The 18,319-nt window shown below is 39.5% G+C and overlaps 1 protein-coding gene across 6 annotated transcripts in view; it reads left to right on the top strand.

Annotated features, from left to right (window-relative positions):
• The window catches only part of ITSN2 (intersectin 2), a 77,369-nt gene that overhangs the window by 24,066 nt on the left and 34,984 nt on the right, over positions 1 to 18,319 (top strand). For 5 of the 6 annotated variants that reach the window (XR_014174723.1, XM_081945089.1, XM_081945088.1 and 2 more), the window contains 7 exons: positions 5 to 84; positions 2,801 to 3,063; positions 3,699 to 3,848; positions 6,861 to 7,001; positions 9,498 to 9,585; positions 9,908 to 10,047; positions 18,122 to 18,258. Coding sequence is in view for 5 of the 6 variants with exons in the window: in XM_081945089.1 (XP_081801215.1) it covers positions 5 to 84; positions 2,801 to 3,063; positions 3,699 to 3,848; positions 6,861 to 7,001; positions 9,498 to 9,585; positions 9,908 to 10,047; positions 18,122 to 18,258 (999 nt within the window). In the remaining variant the exon portion in view is untranslated. Of the gene's footprint in view, positions 1 to 4; positions 85 to 2,800; positions 3,064 to 3,698; positions 3,849 to 6,860; positions 7,002 to 9,497; positions 9,586 to 9,907; positions 10,048 to 12,405; positions 12,487 to 18,121; positions 18,259 to 18,319 lie in introns of all 6 variants that reach the window. The other variant, XM_081945092.1, reaches the window with a different exon arrangement.

The following is an 18,319-nucleotide window of genomic DNA, read 5'->3' as shown; positions in this document are numbered from 1 at the left end:
CTAGAAATGGAAAGCATTTGGAAAATATTAACTGTGTTCTGCCAGCTTATCAACAAGAAGAGGAACCTCCCCAAAAACTTCCAGGTAACTGGGATCCTCTTTTTCTGCATTTTAATAGGGGCAGGGGTGGGTTTCAATTTTTTTTACTACCGGTTCTTTGGGGGTGGCTAGGTGGGAGGTGGCATGTGACTGAGTGGGTGTGGCCAACTTGACATCACTCACGCACACTCAGTCACATGACCACCATCACCACTAGGTCACGGCTACAGAAACGGTGGCAAAAATTTTGGGGACTTCAACAGAGAGAAAGGGGGAGAGTGAAGAGAGGGGAAAAACTCCCAAAAATAGCCCATCAGAGGATTTAGGGTCTGGAAAAGCCATACGTTTCCTAGAAAGAATTGAAGCATTCAACTTTGCAGCCTAGAGGCCACTCCTATGTTTATAAATCTGGAGGGTGAGGGGGAGCGGAGAGAAAAAGGAAGGGTGGGAGATAGGAAAAAATGAAGGCGGAGGTGCTGGACTGTGGAAGCAGGGCGGGCGGGAGGGAGGAAAGTTCACCTGACATTGGCTTGGGACAAGGGGTGGAGGAAGAACTGCTGCAACCCCCCAAAACACCCTCAGGCATGGCAGGGGCCGTCGGAAATCGCAAAACCCGGATGTCAAAACTCCCCACCCCACTGGTAGAGAAGCGCCATCGGTGTCTACAGGCTCTCACTTTACTCATTGGCACGGCCTGACAATCGGCCACCCCCTGGCCACATTCCAGACTCCACAGCTGATGAGCAGCCGCTCCCAAACATGCTGCTGCTGTGGATTGTGCCGCCGCCTGTAAAAAGCTGAGGATCGGCTGGTGTTGGCACCGGGGAGCTGTCCACCAGCAAGAAGTGGCTGTCCACCACTTCACTACCTCCAGCCCCAGATATGGCGAGCCCCGCAGTGGGACTCAACACTGGATTGCATGTGCACACTTGTGCCCTGCAGTCGCGAGTGGCACCACCACACCACTCTGGGTTCTTCCTTTTGCGTTCCGTTCTCGTGCCTTCAAGTGGAGCAGAGCACAGAGCCAGGATGTGGTGCAGGGCCTGCTTCCCTGTCTTGCTGGTGGATGGCTCCCCAGTGCTCACCCCAGCCAATTCTCAGCTTTTTACAGATGGCGACACAATCCACAGCAGCGGCATGCTCCGGAGCCGCCGCTTGTCAGCTGTGGAGTCTGGAACGTGGCCAGGGCCATGCTGGTGAGTAAAGTGAGAGCCTGCAGACGCCAACAGTGCTTCTCTACCGACATGCTGAGGCTTCCTAGATCCTGATAGACTTTACTGACTTTTCTGACTCACGGGCGGTTGCCAGCTATGTGTGGCCAGATGTCAGCTGGCCAGCGGGTGTGGTCGCCTAGCCAGGGTAATAGCCTAAGCCCAGGCCATAAAGAATGCTGGGAGGCATCAACTACCAGCACTGACTTTGCACGTGTTTGGTGTGTTTACGTTCACTCTGTTCTGGCCGTGGAAGAGAAATAAAGACTGGAGATTTCACCAACTGTGTCTCCTGTGCTTTCTCCCTGGTTCGGGCTGGAACAGTTTTGACATCTGGGCTCTGCGATTTCCCACAGCCCGCAACATGCCTGGGGTGTTTTCTGGGGTTGCAGATGGTTCTTCCTCCCCCCCCCCCTTATCCCAAGCCAAGATCAGGTGAACTTTCCTCCTTCCCTCCTGCCCTGCTTGCATAGTCCAGTGCCTCTGCCTGCATTTTTTCCTATCTCCCACCCTTTCCTTCCCGTTGTTCTCTCCGCCCCCCTCACCCACCAGATTTAAACACAGGTGTGGTTGCTGGGCTGCAAAGTTGAATGCTTCAATTCCTTCTAGGAAACTTATGGCTTTCCCTCCTCTGCACTCCGCAGCCTGCCCAGTCCCTGCTTGGCTGGGCACCTCCTGTCTCCGCCGCTCAACTTACCCGTTGCAGGAATTTGATGAAGCCGAGCGGCTCCTTGGTGGACCCTAGATCCAAACTAAACCCGGACATTTGCAGCGGGGAGTGAGCAGAGCGCAAGGGAGGCATGTCTTCCAGTTTCTCGCTCTGGGACTTGGGATTCTGCCCTCTCCTGCCACCACTGCCCTCTCCAGCATGCTGTCCTTGTCCCCGCCGCAGCTGCAATGGCATCAGCTTTGGGAGACGCTGGCCGGTGGGGAGTGGTGGGGGGGGCTAGACTAGCTCAAATGCTTACCTGTGTAGGCAGGAGGAGGCAGTTCTGTGGATGCATATGGCAAAGGCAAGGCAAGGCAAGGTTCAGGGGTGTGGCCAGCTAGCTGTCACTACTGGTTCGGCAACCCAGGCCCAATTACCACTACTGGTTCAGCCAAACAGGGCCGAACTGGGAGCAACCCACCTCTAAATAGGGGATAATATTTTTGAAAAAAATATTAGTTTAATTATGTTAATTATATCTCTTATTTGAGATGTATCTAGTTAACCTTACTTTGGAAGCTGCTTTCTGAATTACAACCCTAAGCATTGCATTGTGTGGCTCAGTACATTCTGATTAGAGCCATACATTTTCAACAATAAAAAAGGTGAGAAATAGCAGTAAAGGCAGTTGAACCTGGACAGAATACTTGCAGTAGCAGCAGCAGGGTACATAAAGACCTTGAGTTTTGAAAAGCCTCCCAAATAAATTAAATGTATCTTCATTAGTCTTCCTTTGGTTATTGGATGGTTTCTACCATAATCCATCTCTTAAAAATAATTGAGAAGAATATAACCTGATCAGTGTTTATAGTTCAATGCCATTCACTGTTCTTTAATCTAGTTACCTTTGAGGATAAGAGGAAGGCAAACTATGAAAGAGGCAACCTCGAGCTGGAAAAACGGCGCCAAGTGCTCCTTGAGCAGCAGCAAAGAGAGATGGAACGTAAAGCACAGAAGGAAAGAGAAGAAAAGGAGCGAAGAGAAAGAGAGCGGAAGGAACTGGAGCAGAAGAAACAACTTGAGCTAGAAAGGCGCTTGGAAAAACAACAAGAGATGGAGAAACAAAGAGAGGAAGAACGGAAAAAAGAGATTGAAAGACGAGAGGTTGTTTTTCTAATTGTTTTAGGATTTAACCTTTGGAAAGTTTATTTCAATTTGTTAGTTAAGTAAAACTATTCCTGGGAGAGTTTAGGGCTCTTTAAGTGTTCTCTTTTAGAAAATATTTCTGTATTAATAGCTAAGAAACTGGGATTATTTTATATTTTAGCTTTTATTCTGAATTCTAATTTGAGCAGGTAGTTTTCATTCAAATAAGTGGTCATTAAAGTAAATGATAATCTAAATTTCTTAGGGTTCACTTTGTGAACCTGAGCATTGATTGGAATAAATACAAAAGTTGCATTTTATGAATAACAAATACCTTCATTTTTAAGTTTTTAAAAATGGATAGTATTCCATTATTATGCCTCCATTATTCTTCATAAGGCCAAAGAACATTGTGTTGATTTTGCTGCAAAAGATATGCATGGAAGCTTTTCTGAAAATTATATATAGAATGTACAAGAATATTTATGTTACATACTAGGTTTTTTTAATATGCATTATTTTTATCTAAACCTTTTTTTCCCCAAGGTTCTGAATTACTGTCTTTAATGAAAGCAATAAATGAATACAATATTATTAATTATTCTATTATTGCATAAACATTGAAGCTGATAGTTTAGGTATTTTATTTTCAGGCAGCTAAACAAGAACTTGAGCGTCAAAGACGGCTTGAATGGGAGAGGATTCGTCGTCAAGACCTTCTTAAACAACGTAATAGAGAACAGGAGGAAATTGTGAAGTTATCTTCTAAAAAAAAGAGTCTTAACCTTGAACTTGATGCACTGGTGAGTCACATACTGCAAAAAAGTATAGCATTTCAACTAAACATTCTGTTTAAACTCTGTTGTTTTCCTGTGACTACATCTCTTTTGTCTAATTGCTTTAATTGTAAATAAATTGAAGATTGTTTTTTTTTTCTTCTATGGTGTCATTTCCTTACTTCACATATTGAAGTTAAGAGTAGTCATTTATAGAGACAAAACAACTAAAGGGCCACATCAGCAGATTTAAAAAAGCTTTCAGCTGTATGGAACTATATATGCCCCGTTTCCCCGAAAATAAGACCCAACTAGAAAATAAACCCTAGCATGATTTTTCAGGATACTGGTAATTTAAGCCCTACCTAAAAAATAATCCGCAATTAAGATCATCAACCAAACAGGCACATTTAGTACCGTATTTCCCCCAAAATAAACCCAAATGCATCTTTTGGAGCAAAAAATAATTTAAGACCTGGTCTTATTTTCAGGAAAACACGGGTAGTAACTGTGTAGGAGGGAAAAACCTTGGTTAGTATTTCTTCAACTATGTTTTATTTATTCATTTCAATAACATTTATCTTTGAAGCATAGTGATGTTGTTTCTTGTGTTATTCAATTTACACCCTCCCACTTAAAAACAAGTGGAATTATTAGTTCACCTTAAAAACCCTGGCTAAGTGGAGAGAGGAGTGCCAAAAGAAATATATTTTAGTACCATGTGATTAGCCCACAAATAAATCACCTACATACTTTTCATCTTTCATAGATTGGTCAGAATTTTACAGTTTTGTCTATAAGAAGTGGTAGAAAAATCTGTTTTAAGTCATTCACTAAACAATGATCTGTCAGGTGCTTAGAATAGATCATCTTAATAGATCATCCAGTTCCCTGCAGTCTAAATATTAATTGAGATAATTGTATAGTTGGATGTTGAAATTACTCAGTAAAGATAGTCCAAATTGTCCCTGAGATTATCCTGCTAGAAAAAGTAATATAGTTACAAAAGAGTGGATAGTATACCAACAGAATCCCTGCATTGTCCCAGTACGTAGCTAACTTATAATAAGAATTAATGAATTGCTAAATGGAGCATCTGGTCATTGCATTCATGTATAGCATATCCATCCTAATGCCTACCCAAGTTGCCCAGCGTCTAGTCTTTAACTGCTACTCAGTGGAGGAACCTGGTAGAAGAGAATTCTCTTTTACTTTTACGTCTCAATCACACATGCTTTGTTTGCATGTTTGGATTAAATCCTGGGAGGTTACACGAGACTGGCTCCTGGGTCTTGTGAACGCTTCATTGGAGGAGGGGTCCTTACCGACCGCCTTGAAAGAGGCGGTGGTGAGGCCCCTACTCAAGAAGCCTTCCCTGGACCCGGTGGAGCTAGCTAATTATCGTCCCGTCTCCAACCTTCCCTTTTTAGCGAAGGTTGTAGAGAGTGTGGTGGCGCAACAGTTCCCACATCACCTGGAGGAAACCGACTATCTAGACCCGCGCCAGTCCGGCTTCCGGCCCGGTCACAGCACGGAGACAGCCTTGGTCGCGTTGGTGGATGATCTCTGGAGGGCCAGAGATAGGGGCTGTTCCTCTATCCTGGTCCTATTAGACCTATCAGCGGCCTTCGATACCATCGACCATGGTATCCTAGTGCGCCGGCTGGAGGGGATGGGAGTAGGGGGCACCGTTTTGCGGTGGTTCTGCTCCTACCTCTCCGACTGGACGCAATGTGTGTTGGCAGGGGAGCAGAGGTCGACCCTGAGGCCGCTCACTTGGGTGCCGCAGGGGTCGGTCCTCTCGCCCCTCCTGTTCAACACATACATGAAGCCGCTGGGTGAGATCATCCGTGGTTTTGGGGTTGGATACCACCTGTACGCTGATGACACACAGCTGTACATCTCCACCCCAAACCACCCCAATGAGGCCGTCGAAATGATGTCCCGGTGCTTGGAAGCCGTTCGGGTCTGGATGGGGGACAACAGACTCAGACTCAACCCCTCCAAGATGGAGTGGCTGTGGCTACCGGCGGCCCAGTTCAACCAGTGGACCCCATCGCTGGCCATAGGGGGCGAACAACTGCCCCCCGTGGAGCGGGCGTGCAATTTGGGCGTCCTCCTCGATGCCCGGCTGTCGATGGATGACCATGTGGCAGCCGTGGCGAGGGGGGCGTTCCACCAGGTTCGCCTGGTGTGCCAATTGCGCCCCCTATTGGACCGGGACGCCCTACGCACAGTCACTCATGCGCTGGTGACGTCTCGCCTGGACTACTGCAACGCTCTCTACATGGGGGCTCCCCTTGAGATGCACCCGAAGACTACAGGTAGTTCAGAATGCGGCCGCGCGGGCTGTCATGGGGAGGACCAGGTACTCCCATATAACACCACTCCTGCGCGAGCTGCACTGGCTGCCTGTGGTTTTTCGGGTGCGTTTCAAGGTATTGGTTACCATCTTCAAAGCGCTTCATGGCACGGGACCTAGTTACCTGCAGGATCGCATCTCACCTCATACATCCCTGCGACCAATCCGATCCCACAGGGAGGGACTCCTCCGGGTGCTGTCCACTAAGCAGTGTCAACGGGCGGCGCCCAGGAGTAGAGCCTTCTCTGTGATGGGCCCAACCCTCTGGAATGACCTCCCCCCCGATATTAGAATTACTACCGACCTCCGCTCCTTCCGACAGAAACTTAAGACCCACCTGTTCCAATTAGCTGGCCTGGCTGATTTATAGTCCCACTTTCAACCTCCTGGCAAACACCTTATTTTGGGGTAATTTTTAAGGGTAATTTGAATTTATATTTGAATTTTAATCTATTGTACAGTTATAACCTACCTCCTCTGTCTATTTATGTATATCTACCTATATTTTTGTATTTACATTTTTTTAATATGTCTGTACACCGCCCCGAGTCCTGTTTAGGAAAGGGCGCGGTCTATAAATTAAAGTTTATTATTATTATTATAAGTAATGAATAATTATAGGTCAAGAAATTTGTATATTTTATTGATGTAATTTTTTTAAATATTTCTTAATACAGAATGACAAACACCAACAGATCTCTGGAAGACTAGAAGATGTTCGTAACAGAAAGCAAAAGCATAAAAATGAGTTTGCCAATCTAGAAAAGAAATGTGATATGGGAATTATTGAAATCAAGCAATTGGAACAACAGCTTCAAGTATGTGATATTTTGATAAGTCTGGAATTCATTCCCACAAATGATGGTCAATGCAGGGGGGGGGGGGGGCATTGAACTTACTTGTCTATTAAGGCTCCAGTCCTGAGTGTCCCCAAGTTTCTTTGTTGTTGTTTTTCTCAGAAGATTGCCTATCCTCTGCTATCCATTCTCTCTTTGGTTTTAAGATTTTTAAGAGATGTATTCGTTTTCCTTTCATGTCAGTTGCAGATCATAACCACAAAAACTGCACAAAGCAAATAAGGAAGACAAGAATGTAGCACAACCATTTCTTTTTTTAAAATATGCTATAAGGTTTTGATGTAGTATAGCACCAGGCTAGAAATCAGGAGACAGTGATACAGCCATTGGTACAAAGCCTTAGGCCAGTCACTTTCTTTCAGCCCTAGGAAGGAGTCAATGGCAAACCACTCTGTAAAACCACATGAAGAAGACTGCAGAAAGCACAAAGAAAAATTATTTTAGTTGGGACTGGATAGGTAGAGGTAGAGAGATAAAATATATAATTCATATGGAGAAGGATGGGGAACTGTTGTAGCAAATGAGAGGCATGTATAGACAAGTGGGTGAGTGCACCCACACTTCTATAATGCTCTCTTTTGGGGTAATGCTAATACTTCAATGTCAGAAGCACCAAAGGGCTTCCATGGTGAAAGGATTTGCCGGTGAAATCACAGTTGCTTGGGGGACACCCAATTGGGGGATCCTTTCTGGTTCCCATGAACCCACCAAAGTGGTACTCATTTATTTACTTGTGGTTGTCTGCTTTTGAACTGCTGGGTTGGTAGGAGCTGGATTGTGTGATGGGAGCTAATCCCGCCCCGCAACAGTAATGGGTCTCAGATGCAGGCTGCCAATGGGCAGCCCAGCATTCTAACCTTGTGAGCCACCAAACTCTTGGGCTAAGCAATATTAAACAAACTGCAAAAAAGGAGTAAGAAATAGTACACAAAAGAAATTAAAGCAGGAGGTTAGATAAAAGAAGAAATCATTTTCTTCATCCATTTTCATATTTTTAATTAACATTCTACCAAGATACACAAGTTCATTCTTTTGATCTAAGTTGTCACCATTCATGTACAACTTGTGTTCATGTGATTTCTCTATTAAATACCTCTAGTCTTTGGGAATTATCACATCATGTAATCTATGTCATATTTGTTAAGAACCATTGAGATTCTCAGATGGCAACATGGCATTATCTGCATACAATAGTATCCATATACATGACCCCTACCGACGCACATCAAGCATTCCTTCTTATTCCTTGTGTCTTTATTCCTAATTACAACTAAGTGATCGTTTTATTTTGTTGACAAATGTGAGAGATTGTGATGAAACTGGAAAAGAAAATTGAACAAGGCAAGACACAAAAAATCAAAAGCAGAAGACAAATTATTTGGAGGTTATCTCATAAACTGGAACTCAATCCTAGAGTCAAGAAACCTGGAAAGAAGCTTTTCAAATTATTGAAAGAAACTTTACTTTAATGAACTCACTATGAATGAGACTAACATTAAAAATAACTTACTGAAATGTGTGTAGTTCCTGCTTCCTTGATCTTGCCCAAATGATTGTGACTAGACATTGAAGAAGACATTTTAAAATATGTCAAAATTAGTTTAAACTATAGAATATATGCCCTAGAGCTCATTAATTGTGTGTGTACATCTGTGTTGGCATGTGGCAGGGCATTGGAGCTTGTTTTGGCATACTGTTCTCTAAAACAGGATTGCTTGCTTTGGTCTTCTGCTGCATTAAAAGAAAACATAAAATTAGATGTTTGAAAAATTGTGAGATATCCCAATCTTCCAAAATTTCTTTGTTGATGCATGCTTAACTCATGAAAAGTTTTTCTAAGTATTTCTAAGTTTAAATGACAGCAGAGAAAAACTAGCAACTTGGTTGTTGATAGTTGAGAACCAATCAACAACAGCAAGAAGAGTTTTCAAGATCTGAGCCCTTGAGTTCACTTACCATCAATAATTTGGTCCTCATTTCGTTGTAAATGAGGTAGTGGAAGACATAATGTCTTTTATCTGACCAAAATCACAAAGCAAAGACATTGTTTGACAGGGTGTCATGAAATGTTGGTGATTTCATTTATCCATTCATGATGCAAAATGTTATAAATGATACATTCCGTATATAAGGATTACTGACCCTTAATGGAATCATTATAGTAGGTAAATGAGGACTTTAAGAATTCACACAAAAGAACTGCCCATTTCTCAGATTGTGGATTTTAAGGTGCAAAACTGATATGAGTCTGATACTTAAAGAACCCATTTTACCCTATTAATTTCTCAAGAAACATTGAAAATTTGAGCCATAGTCACTTGGAGGGTACTTTGGAAGCCACTAAATATGTGCAGGAGTGTTTTTCTTAACTCTATGCTTTCATTTATATTATCTGATTATATAAAACACATTGAGCTGGTAATACTTTTCTAAAATATACCACCCTCAACTCTACAGGAATATCAGAATAAGCTGATTGTTCTTGTTCCTGAGAAACAACAGTTGAGTGAGAAAATAAATCACAACAAGATTAGTAACTCTTTTGGTAAGTATCATTGGCCTTATGTGTACATGTTTGTAAGAATACATTCATTCAAGAGTTTTTTTCCTCCCTCACACGAGGTATGTCAGAAAAGGAGTTCTGAGATCCCCTTTTCAGTCTCTCAGAAAATCTTCCCATTCCTTGTACTGTGAGTGACATCACCCACTCTGCGTAGCAATCTGTCTGTTTAAGGCAGATATGTCCCCTATAGTTAGTCAAAGACTAAAATATTAATAAATTAAGTAAATACAATATATAGATATGTGAGTGACAAAAAATTAAAAATGTGTAAGTAAATATTAAATATTTGGTCTTTCATTTGCAGATACACCTCTAAATTCACTGCAGAAGAAATCATCAGAAAAAGAAGAATTATGCCAAAAACTTCAGGAACAACTAGATACACTAGAAGAAGAAACCACTTCCAAGCTGTCAGAAATTGATATTTTTAATAAGCAGCTCAAGGTACAATTTTGTTGTAGCCTTTTATAGCCTTTTGTAGCCGTTTAAACATCTAAGCTTGTTTATTTCGCAAAACTTTCTTTTCAATTTGTTCCTTCAGCCAATCAAACCCTATGTGGTATCTTCTGTTCATGAGATCTCATAAAAATGCATTTCGTTGATGATACTCAAATGCTTGCCCATTAAATCTCCAATTTGATTTTAAAAAGAATTAGTGCCAGCATTTTGCAATTTGACCTGTTTACATCAAGATTCACATGGGTATCATTTTGCATATTGTAGGGTAAATTAATATTATTCAAAGTAACATCCACTAAAATATTGAAAGTGAACCTTGGCATAGGGAAATAGATGAAAATAAGATTTGCAAATACTCTTTTTCCTAATTAATATTCATTATTTAAGACACACCAAAGCAGTTTCTTGGTGCAAGTGAAGTTAATATTACATCATCTATTTTCCTTCCATTCAGCCACAATGAAAATTGGGAATATGCAGGTAAGGGGGAAATATGGAGAAAACAAAAAGTGTGAAAAGTGTGAGAAAACCAAAAATGTGTACAAACTGCAGTTACTAAGCTTACTTCTAAACAAAGAATCTATTCCATGTTCTTTTTATTGGCAGTTAGGTTCTCCACTCAACCTCTTTCCTGAAATAGAAATGTGTTTTCAAAATGCAGAAGCAAGGGCTTAAACTACACCTGAAATCTTCCTTACCTGGATTACTTAGTAGTAATGTCTTTTTTCATTTACTGTTTTCTGTCATCTCCTACCAAAAGCCATGATTGCAGCATGACAGAGAGCCTGATTCAAATCTCTTTCAGAGCCAAAGCTTATGAATGGAGGACTTGAAACTGTCCCTCAACTGTCAAATCCTGGGCAGCAAATGAGATGTATAAGTAATTTAGTGATGGTCGTCCATGCTACATTGCAACATGTTTGTGTTTAAATTATAAAACATATTTTAGATACATATACATGCATATTAATTAGAATATTGAGGGCTGGCAAAGCTATAATTTTTTGTGTTTAAGATAATCTTAGGAGTGCAGTGATTAGTAATTTCCTATTTAACAATATGTATCTGAAACCTTTCCATGCAGCTGATAGATGTAAATGTAACGAAGGGAAAAGTCAGTGCTGCCATCACTTTCCATTCTTTACTTTCTTGTTTTCTCCCCTTTTCTAAGTGGACAGCATAGTCAGGTGATATAGAAGAAGTGGCTTTCTCTTCTCAGTTACATAACTGAGCTCTTTGTGACTGATTAACATTGGAGGCTTAGCCTAGCCAACTATAAGTAGTCCTTGCTTAATGACTACAATAGGACAAACACTAACAATCCAATCATTAAACAAGTAACCATGTGACTGCAACAGACTAACAATCTCACTCCTGTCACAATTGTTAAATGAGACATCACAAGACTGTGACTTGCGGTTTTATTGCTTTCCAATGACTCTGCTTTTTGGAATGGTGATCCTATAACTTTGGGATGCTGCAGCAGTCATAAACACTTGTCTGATGTAAAAGTGCTGAAACAGCGATCACATGACTGTGGGGGGTGTTACAAGGATCGTAAGTGGAAATACTGATTGTAAAACTATTTTGTCAGAACCGTTGTAACTTTGAATGATTACTAAACATGGCAGTCATTAAGGAAGGTCTACCTGTGAATCATATATGCTGTAGAACTGGGCAACTTAAAGGAGATTGTAAAGGAGCAGCTGTTTGATCTGTTTCATGAAATGCTGTAGTCAAGAGGATTGGATCATAGTTCCTGACCTGTCTGTTCTGTCTAAGTCAAGGGGTAGAGCAACAAATATAAAAGAATACCCTGCTTTTTTTTATTGCTTCGATGAGGCCAAATTCATTGCATTGCTTGTTTTCACTGTAGAGCTTACATGCAAATACTGTAGAAAGATGTGTACCCCAAGTACCAATCCTTATATTACAAAATAGCACCACTTTATCTCAAGCATCAAAGGGATCAACAGTTGAAGATTCCCCAAATTGTTTATGCATTCTATGGCATGCTTGACTTATTGTGGGAAATAAGAATAGAAATGGAATGACCTATGCAGCAGAAGAAGCGATGACTGAATAGGAACATTGCAGAGGACAACAGTTTATTGCTGATCCAATTTGTGAACCATTAATATTACTAATTCTAGCTATAGAAGACTCTGTCTCTCTCACTCTCATTCACCCCTCTACCCCTATGGGTAGATATGATGAGAGTTGAATCAGAACTTTGATTGCTAGATTAATTATTCCAATTTCTTGTCATAACCCTTAAATTCTCCACCTTCACAACAATCCCAGTGAAAAGTTTAACTGCTTTTTATCTGCCTTATCTTACAGTGTGAGACTATGGATGCTTCTATTCTTCAGTGCCTTTTGTATCTGCTAAGCTGTCTCAACAACCTCTTCCTCTTACTTAAGGTTATTTTCTAATCTTTGGCCTTTTTTTGCTTCTAATAATTTCCATGTTTTGTGTGTGTGTGTGTGTGTGTGTTTTTAAAAAATAATTTGCATTTCTATAGCACTTGAAATATTTTCCTATGCAATAATTTGGTGCTCTATTGCAGTAACAGATTTTATTTGCTTTCTGCTTGCTTTTAAATTCTGTCCACTAACTAAATACTTTCAATTATGGGAAAGGGTAGGAACAATCCTCATATCACTGCTTTTAAACAAAATCCTTAAAACTCACATAGTGTTTGGCGGATGGATTACTTTTTATCTGAAACAAAGTCCTATCTGTAAAAAGATTGTTATTATTTTGTCTATTTTAATCGTAGAAAAATACTTGTCTATTATATGTATAACAAAGGAAAAGTGTAAGGCCAGAATTCCCAGAATAAGTAAAAAAAACATTTTGTGAAAAACAATCTCTGCTTCTCCCCAGACCAACAAAAATCCACTGATAAATATAAATGCTTGATTTTGCCGCAAGAACATTGACAGAAAAAATAATAAATTAGCTAGAGTTCTGAGTTACACTTGAAGAAAGTGGCCTGCTACTTTCTTTTTAGATACCAGTAGTTATAAAATCAAAGGAAGTTGGATTCAGATCATAAAATCTCAAGACTATATATTCCTGGGAGAAAAAAACTTGTGAAATTACAAATTGACTTGTTCTCCCATATGTTTGGCTTTTTATAACAAGCCAACTGCCAATTAGACTATCACTAAGGCAAGCTTTATATTTTTAAGAGTAAAAATTTTAAGATCTTTGTTCCCACATGGATTATATCTTTAGACTATTTTCAGAAACCCATTTGATTACCCCTTTGGATCCACGTTCCATCCCACCACAACTGCTGCTGAACATGCTATACATAGGATCGTCTTTGTTTGACTTTTCCACTATCACAGTGTGACAATTGCTCTGGTACTTGCATACAGGCTGCCATATATTGCCTTCATCTTTTTCCAGTTTCCCCTTAGATCAAAGAGAAGAAAGCATTTCCAGAGCTGTTGACGTGGAAATATAACAGTATTGGTCTTTTGTAGCAAAACAATAGTGTGGTATGAGATTTTATAAATCATTGCTTCAAAACATGCACTGAATATTATTCTGAAAAAGAACAAAGGGAATTATAAAACAGAGAAATCAAGGAGAATTGAAATGCAGGGCATTCAGACAGTGATGTTGATAATTGTCCTTTGCTGTGCAACTTTTCTATATTAATAAATGTTTTTTTACAAAAAATGGTATTTGCTTAAAATCATAGTTATCCAGTTGAACTTTGTGGATTCTGACTTTCATTTGTCTTTATGAAGCTGGACTTTGTGTAATCATTCATTCATAAATAATCTCTTTTAGAACAGTCACAGAGTATCCTGAGAAATACCAATATTCATACTTTATTCACAGAGTAACTGGTCAACTTACTGTTTTTGGAATGTTGCATAGTATTTCTGATAAATAGATTATATAAGAAGATGAACAAATATATGAATTCCTCATATTGTCAATATAATGTGTGAATAGAGTTGGCGTCCATCACAGGATTTGTTTCCTGTCATTTTAATTCCAGTTTGTTTCAAAGTTTTGTGGCTGCTTTCAAAAAATGCAATGTTTTGGTACTCTCTGATGTTTCATTACCCAGACTAGGTAACATAATCAGTGCGAATGCTTCAATGCTTCACTAGCATTAATGTGGTAACCTAGACTGGGTGCAAGATCAATAAGAAACATCACTGGCCTTTGGGCATGGGAAAGAATATTCTATCTGTCTAATTAGTATCAAAGTACATCCAGAAGACTCAGAATGATAACTCCATATAACAAGAATAAGATAGGATTGTGCTAGTCTATAACATTGTGGAAAAGGTGTCCTGCCTGAAATGCACTTATTTAGAATGGGATGGGAATTTTGCCAGGCTGTATTAAACCACAGAGGTCCTTTTTTCTTGTGCCATTGGTAATATAAAAAGAGACATATTTGAAACAAGGGGGATCTTATAGTTTCCACTGTTTCTGCAACAAAGCAGTTTTGGAAGATGGGAAGCAATCTAACTTTTCCTACATGTATGATGGAGAAAGGCAAGTAGGTACATGCTGGATATGTAACGAATGTTATTCTGTGTATATGCAAGCACAGTGTTTGAAAACATGGCACTTGATTTGGATCTGAACCATGAAGCAATGGTCTGAAAGTAAGAGCAAAGGATAAATACAAGATTGTTTTTATTTTGTACAGTTCAAAGTGACATTCCTAATGTGTCTTCTTCCTGTTTTCCTCACAACAACCCAGTCAGGTGGATTGGCCTGAGAGACGGATATTGGCTCAGTCATTCAGCCCGTTTCTGTGCTTAAGGAAGGACTGGAACTCCCTCCAATGTCTTAGTTTCTAGTCTAGCATCTTAGCCACTATACCAGAGTAACTCCCAGATGTTGTAATTTATCTTGATCGTTTAATAGTTGGTTTGATATTTGCTGACAATGTCCAATAGTATAATAAAGTTACTTTATAATCATACAGCTGATGTGTACTAAAACAGTCTAATGTTTTGTACTCAATTTAATAATGACATTGTTATGTCAGTATAAAGGGTAATTGCAAGAAAGTGACTTAGCCAGAACTGGCAGACACATTCTACCCAATTCAAGTAATTGGCATGCAACCTTCTAACACTGAATTAAATAGGATTATTTACAAAGAGTCTCTCATTATTCAGACAAAGCATAAGATACCAAAAGGTCTTGAGAATCTTTGAGGAGCCTTCTACACATTGGTGTTTCACATTAAAGTTCTATGATTCCTTCCAGTAATTCCATCCCCAACTAGTTCTATAGTATAAAATTTATGGAAATTATGGAGAATATGTTGATACAGTAGTTATTAAAGTTTTTTTTCACTCTTGGTTGATGAGGAAGCTTTGTTTGGAAAATTTCCCATTACCTTATGGAAAACTACTTAAATATAAGTAGAATTAATAGTTCTCTCATTGAATCAGAAAAAAAATAGGATGAGAAATATACCAAACAAAATGCATGTTGTTAATGAATTTAGCGAGCAAAGTAAATGACTTTGCACCAAGATATGCAAGATCCATGAATAGACAATTAGGGACAATGTCTTGGTCTGGTCTACTTAATGGTGCTGAGTGTGAAACATTACATAACTAAAGCAAACCTAATTTGAAGATTAACTGAGTTCAGCAAAGCATGTAACCTAAGTATGAAAACGTTCATTTATTTTTTCTTCAATAATTATTGGAGAAAAGTGAGGGACTGAAAAGAACCATTTGAAAAGTTCATTGAAGAATGTGATGACTGGTCAGAAATGTAGTGGGAAATAGATATGAACAGTTCAGTTACTGGTTTCTGTTCAGAGACTTTATGTGTTATGTTTGTGATATTGGAAATTATTTAAAAAACTCAGAATATCAATAACTCTGTCATAGAGTCAGGCCCTTCATTGTATGAAATTGGAAATGAAATAAGTAAGTAAGTAAGTATAATCTTGATTGTCATTGTACTTAAATACAACGAAATTGGTTTTAACCTCACTGGTGCAAAAGTATAACAGAAACGAAAAGAGAAAGAGAAAGAAAAAAAAACTAGCGTGTGCATGGAGTGATTGTGGTTGTATTTAAAAGTCTCACAGCCCAAGGATAGAAACTATCTTTAAACCTGTTTGTTCGGCTGGCTATACTTTGATGTCTTCTGCCTGATGGTAGATGTGCAAAGAGACACTGACCAGGGTGTGACTCATCTCTGAGTATCTTCCTTACTCTGCTGAAGCAGCGAGATCTGGAGATGACATCCAGAGTTGTCAGAGGGCAACCAATGGTTACTTGTGCCGAATTGATCACTCTCTGTAGTGCCTTACTGTCCGCAGCTGTTAAACCAGCATACCATACTGTGGTATGTGAGGACACTTTCTATGGTGGACCAATAAAAAGAGGTCATCAGCCGTTGTTCCACCTGATTTTTTTCACAGGACTCTAAGGAAATGACAATTCTGTGTCTGCTAATTCAATTTAATGTTCTCAAAAATGTAGGAAAGGCCTTAATAAAGTAATAATTCTCCAATTCCTGTTCCAATAAACATGTAGTAAAATGGTAAAGTAAATGTGCATGCATACATACATACTGTCAGCGTTCCAAATATCATGCAGAATTAAATCATTGTTCAAGGCAAAGTAGTCCTTAAAACTCCAATTTAATAAGACAGGCATGTTGGCATTAAGCTGGTGAATTTCAACTCTAATGTACATCCGGTGAATTCACCCAGTTAAAAGTTCATCATTTTTCCCCACACCCCATAATTCATCACATGGTCCAATCTTCATCTTCCACCCTGGCATGTACACCCCTCTTCTTCCGGCCAGGTGTCGATGTGCGGAGACAAAAGACGACCTTGAGCTTCTAAGAAATTCATAACAATACATTCCACAATCCTACTCCTTTCTATTCCCCCCTCCCAACTACTATACCAATGAAACAGCATAATATATATATGTTTTAATTATGTGGCAGGCCAAAGATCCTAAAAGGAACAGAATTACAGGCCTGACACATACATACATACATACATACATACATACATACATACATACATACATACATACGCGTATATACATACATACAGACATACAAACAAATTTTTAAGGAAAATTGGTTGATAAAGGCAAAGAGAGGGCACTAACAAATGCCATGACTGCCTACTCCTCTGGGCTTCCCGCGAAAGCCTGCAGAGCCATGTTATAACTCCTTTTTGGAAGACCAGGGAATCAGGGCCTGCCTCACCTCTGGGGAGAGAACATTCCATAGAGTGTGGGGGTATTGTCAGAGAATGCTCTTTTCCTAGACCTGGAAGGAGACTGCAACATACCTTCCCTGCCTGATCAGGTGGGATGGGCTGATGTAATATGACGCCGGTTCCATAGGTAGCCTGGCTCCATGCCCTGTAGGGCAGTATAGAGCATAACTAACATCTTGAATTTCTCCTTTTTTTTTGTTTTTCTCCTTTTCATTTTGCTGTTTGTTATTTAACATTTAGAAGAATTTTTTGTGACCCTTTTCAAACAAAGTTCTGAAGTAATTTAGTAGAGAAATAACAAACTATTCATGCCTCAGCAGTTGAAAATCATCTCACAGTTTAGGCGTTAGAATAGAATCATACAGTCTTCAAAGTGTTGGCAGGTATCTGTGATATCATATCAGGTAGACTGAGAAGCCTTCTTCCCCTGCTGTAGACATCACTACAAGGCTGTAACAGTGGTGAAGAAATGTAACTTTTTGCCATCGTCATTATAGAAAATTGAATCTAACTAGCAAAGTAGGGTTTGCACATAATAAGTTATTAGAAAACAATGTTCACTGCAGCAGTTTTTGTGCACATTTGCAAAACCATAAAGAATGACTTTAAATGTTTTTTAAAGGGCAGTTTAAATGGTATGGAGGGCCTCAAAAGCAAAAATAAACTAAAATAATTTTGCTTTGGTCTATATGATTGGTTGGAAACTTGCAGGAACATTTGGATTCAAAATATTAAATGGAATCACTTCTCAAAAATCTGCTTGCTTTTCTGCTTTCTTAATTTTGTGTTTTTTTTAATAGGAACTAAGAGAAACTTACTGCACACAACAGAAAGCACTTGAGCAGCTCCACAAAATCAAACATGAAAAAATTCAAGAACTGGAAAGAAAAAGAACTGAACTTGCTTTGAAAAAAAGAATAGATGATGAGACTGCACGGTAATGTGTTTAAAGTATTTCTAATTTTTCCTCTAGCCCCTTCATTTTATTCTTTGTTTCC

The sequence above is a fragment of the Natrix helvetica genome, assembly GCF_964273705.1.
Source record: "Natrix helvetica genome assembly, chromosome: 2".
In the NCBI taxonomy this organism is placed as follows: domain Eukaryota; kingdom Metazoa; phylum Chordata; class Lepidosauria; order Squamata; family Natricidae; genus Natrix; species Natrix helvetica.
Note: the sequence above shows the minus strand (reverse complement) of the source record. Positions and strands in the feature narration are given on the sequence as shown.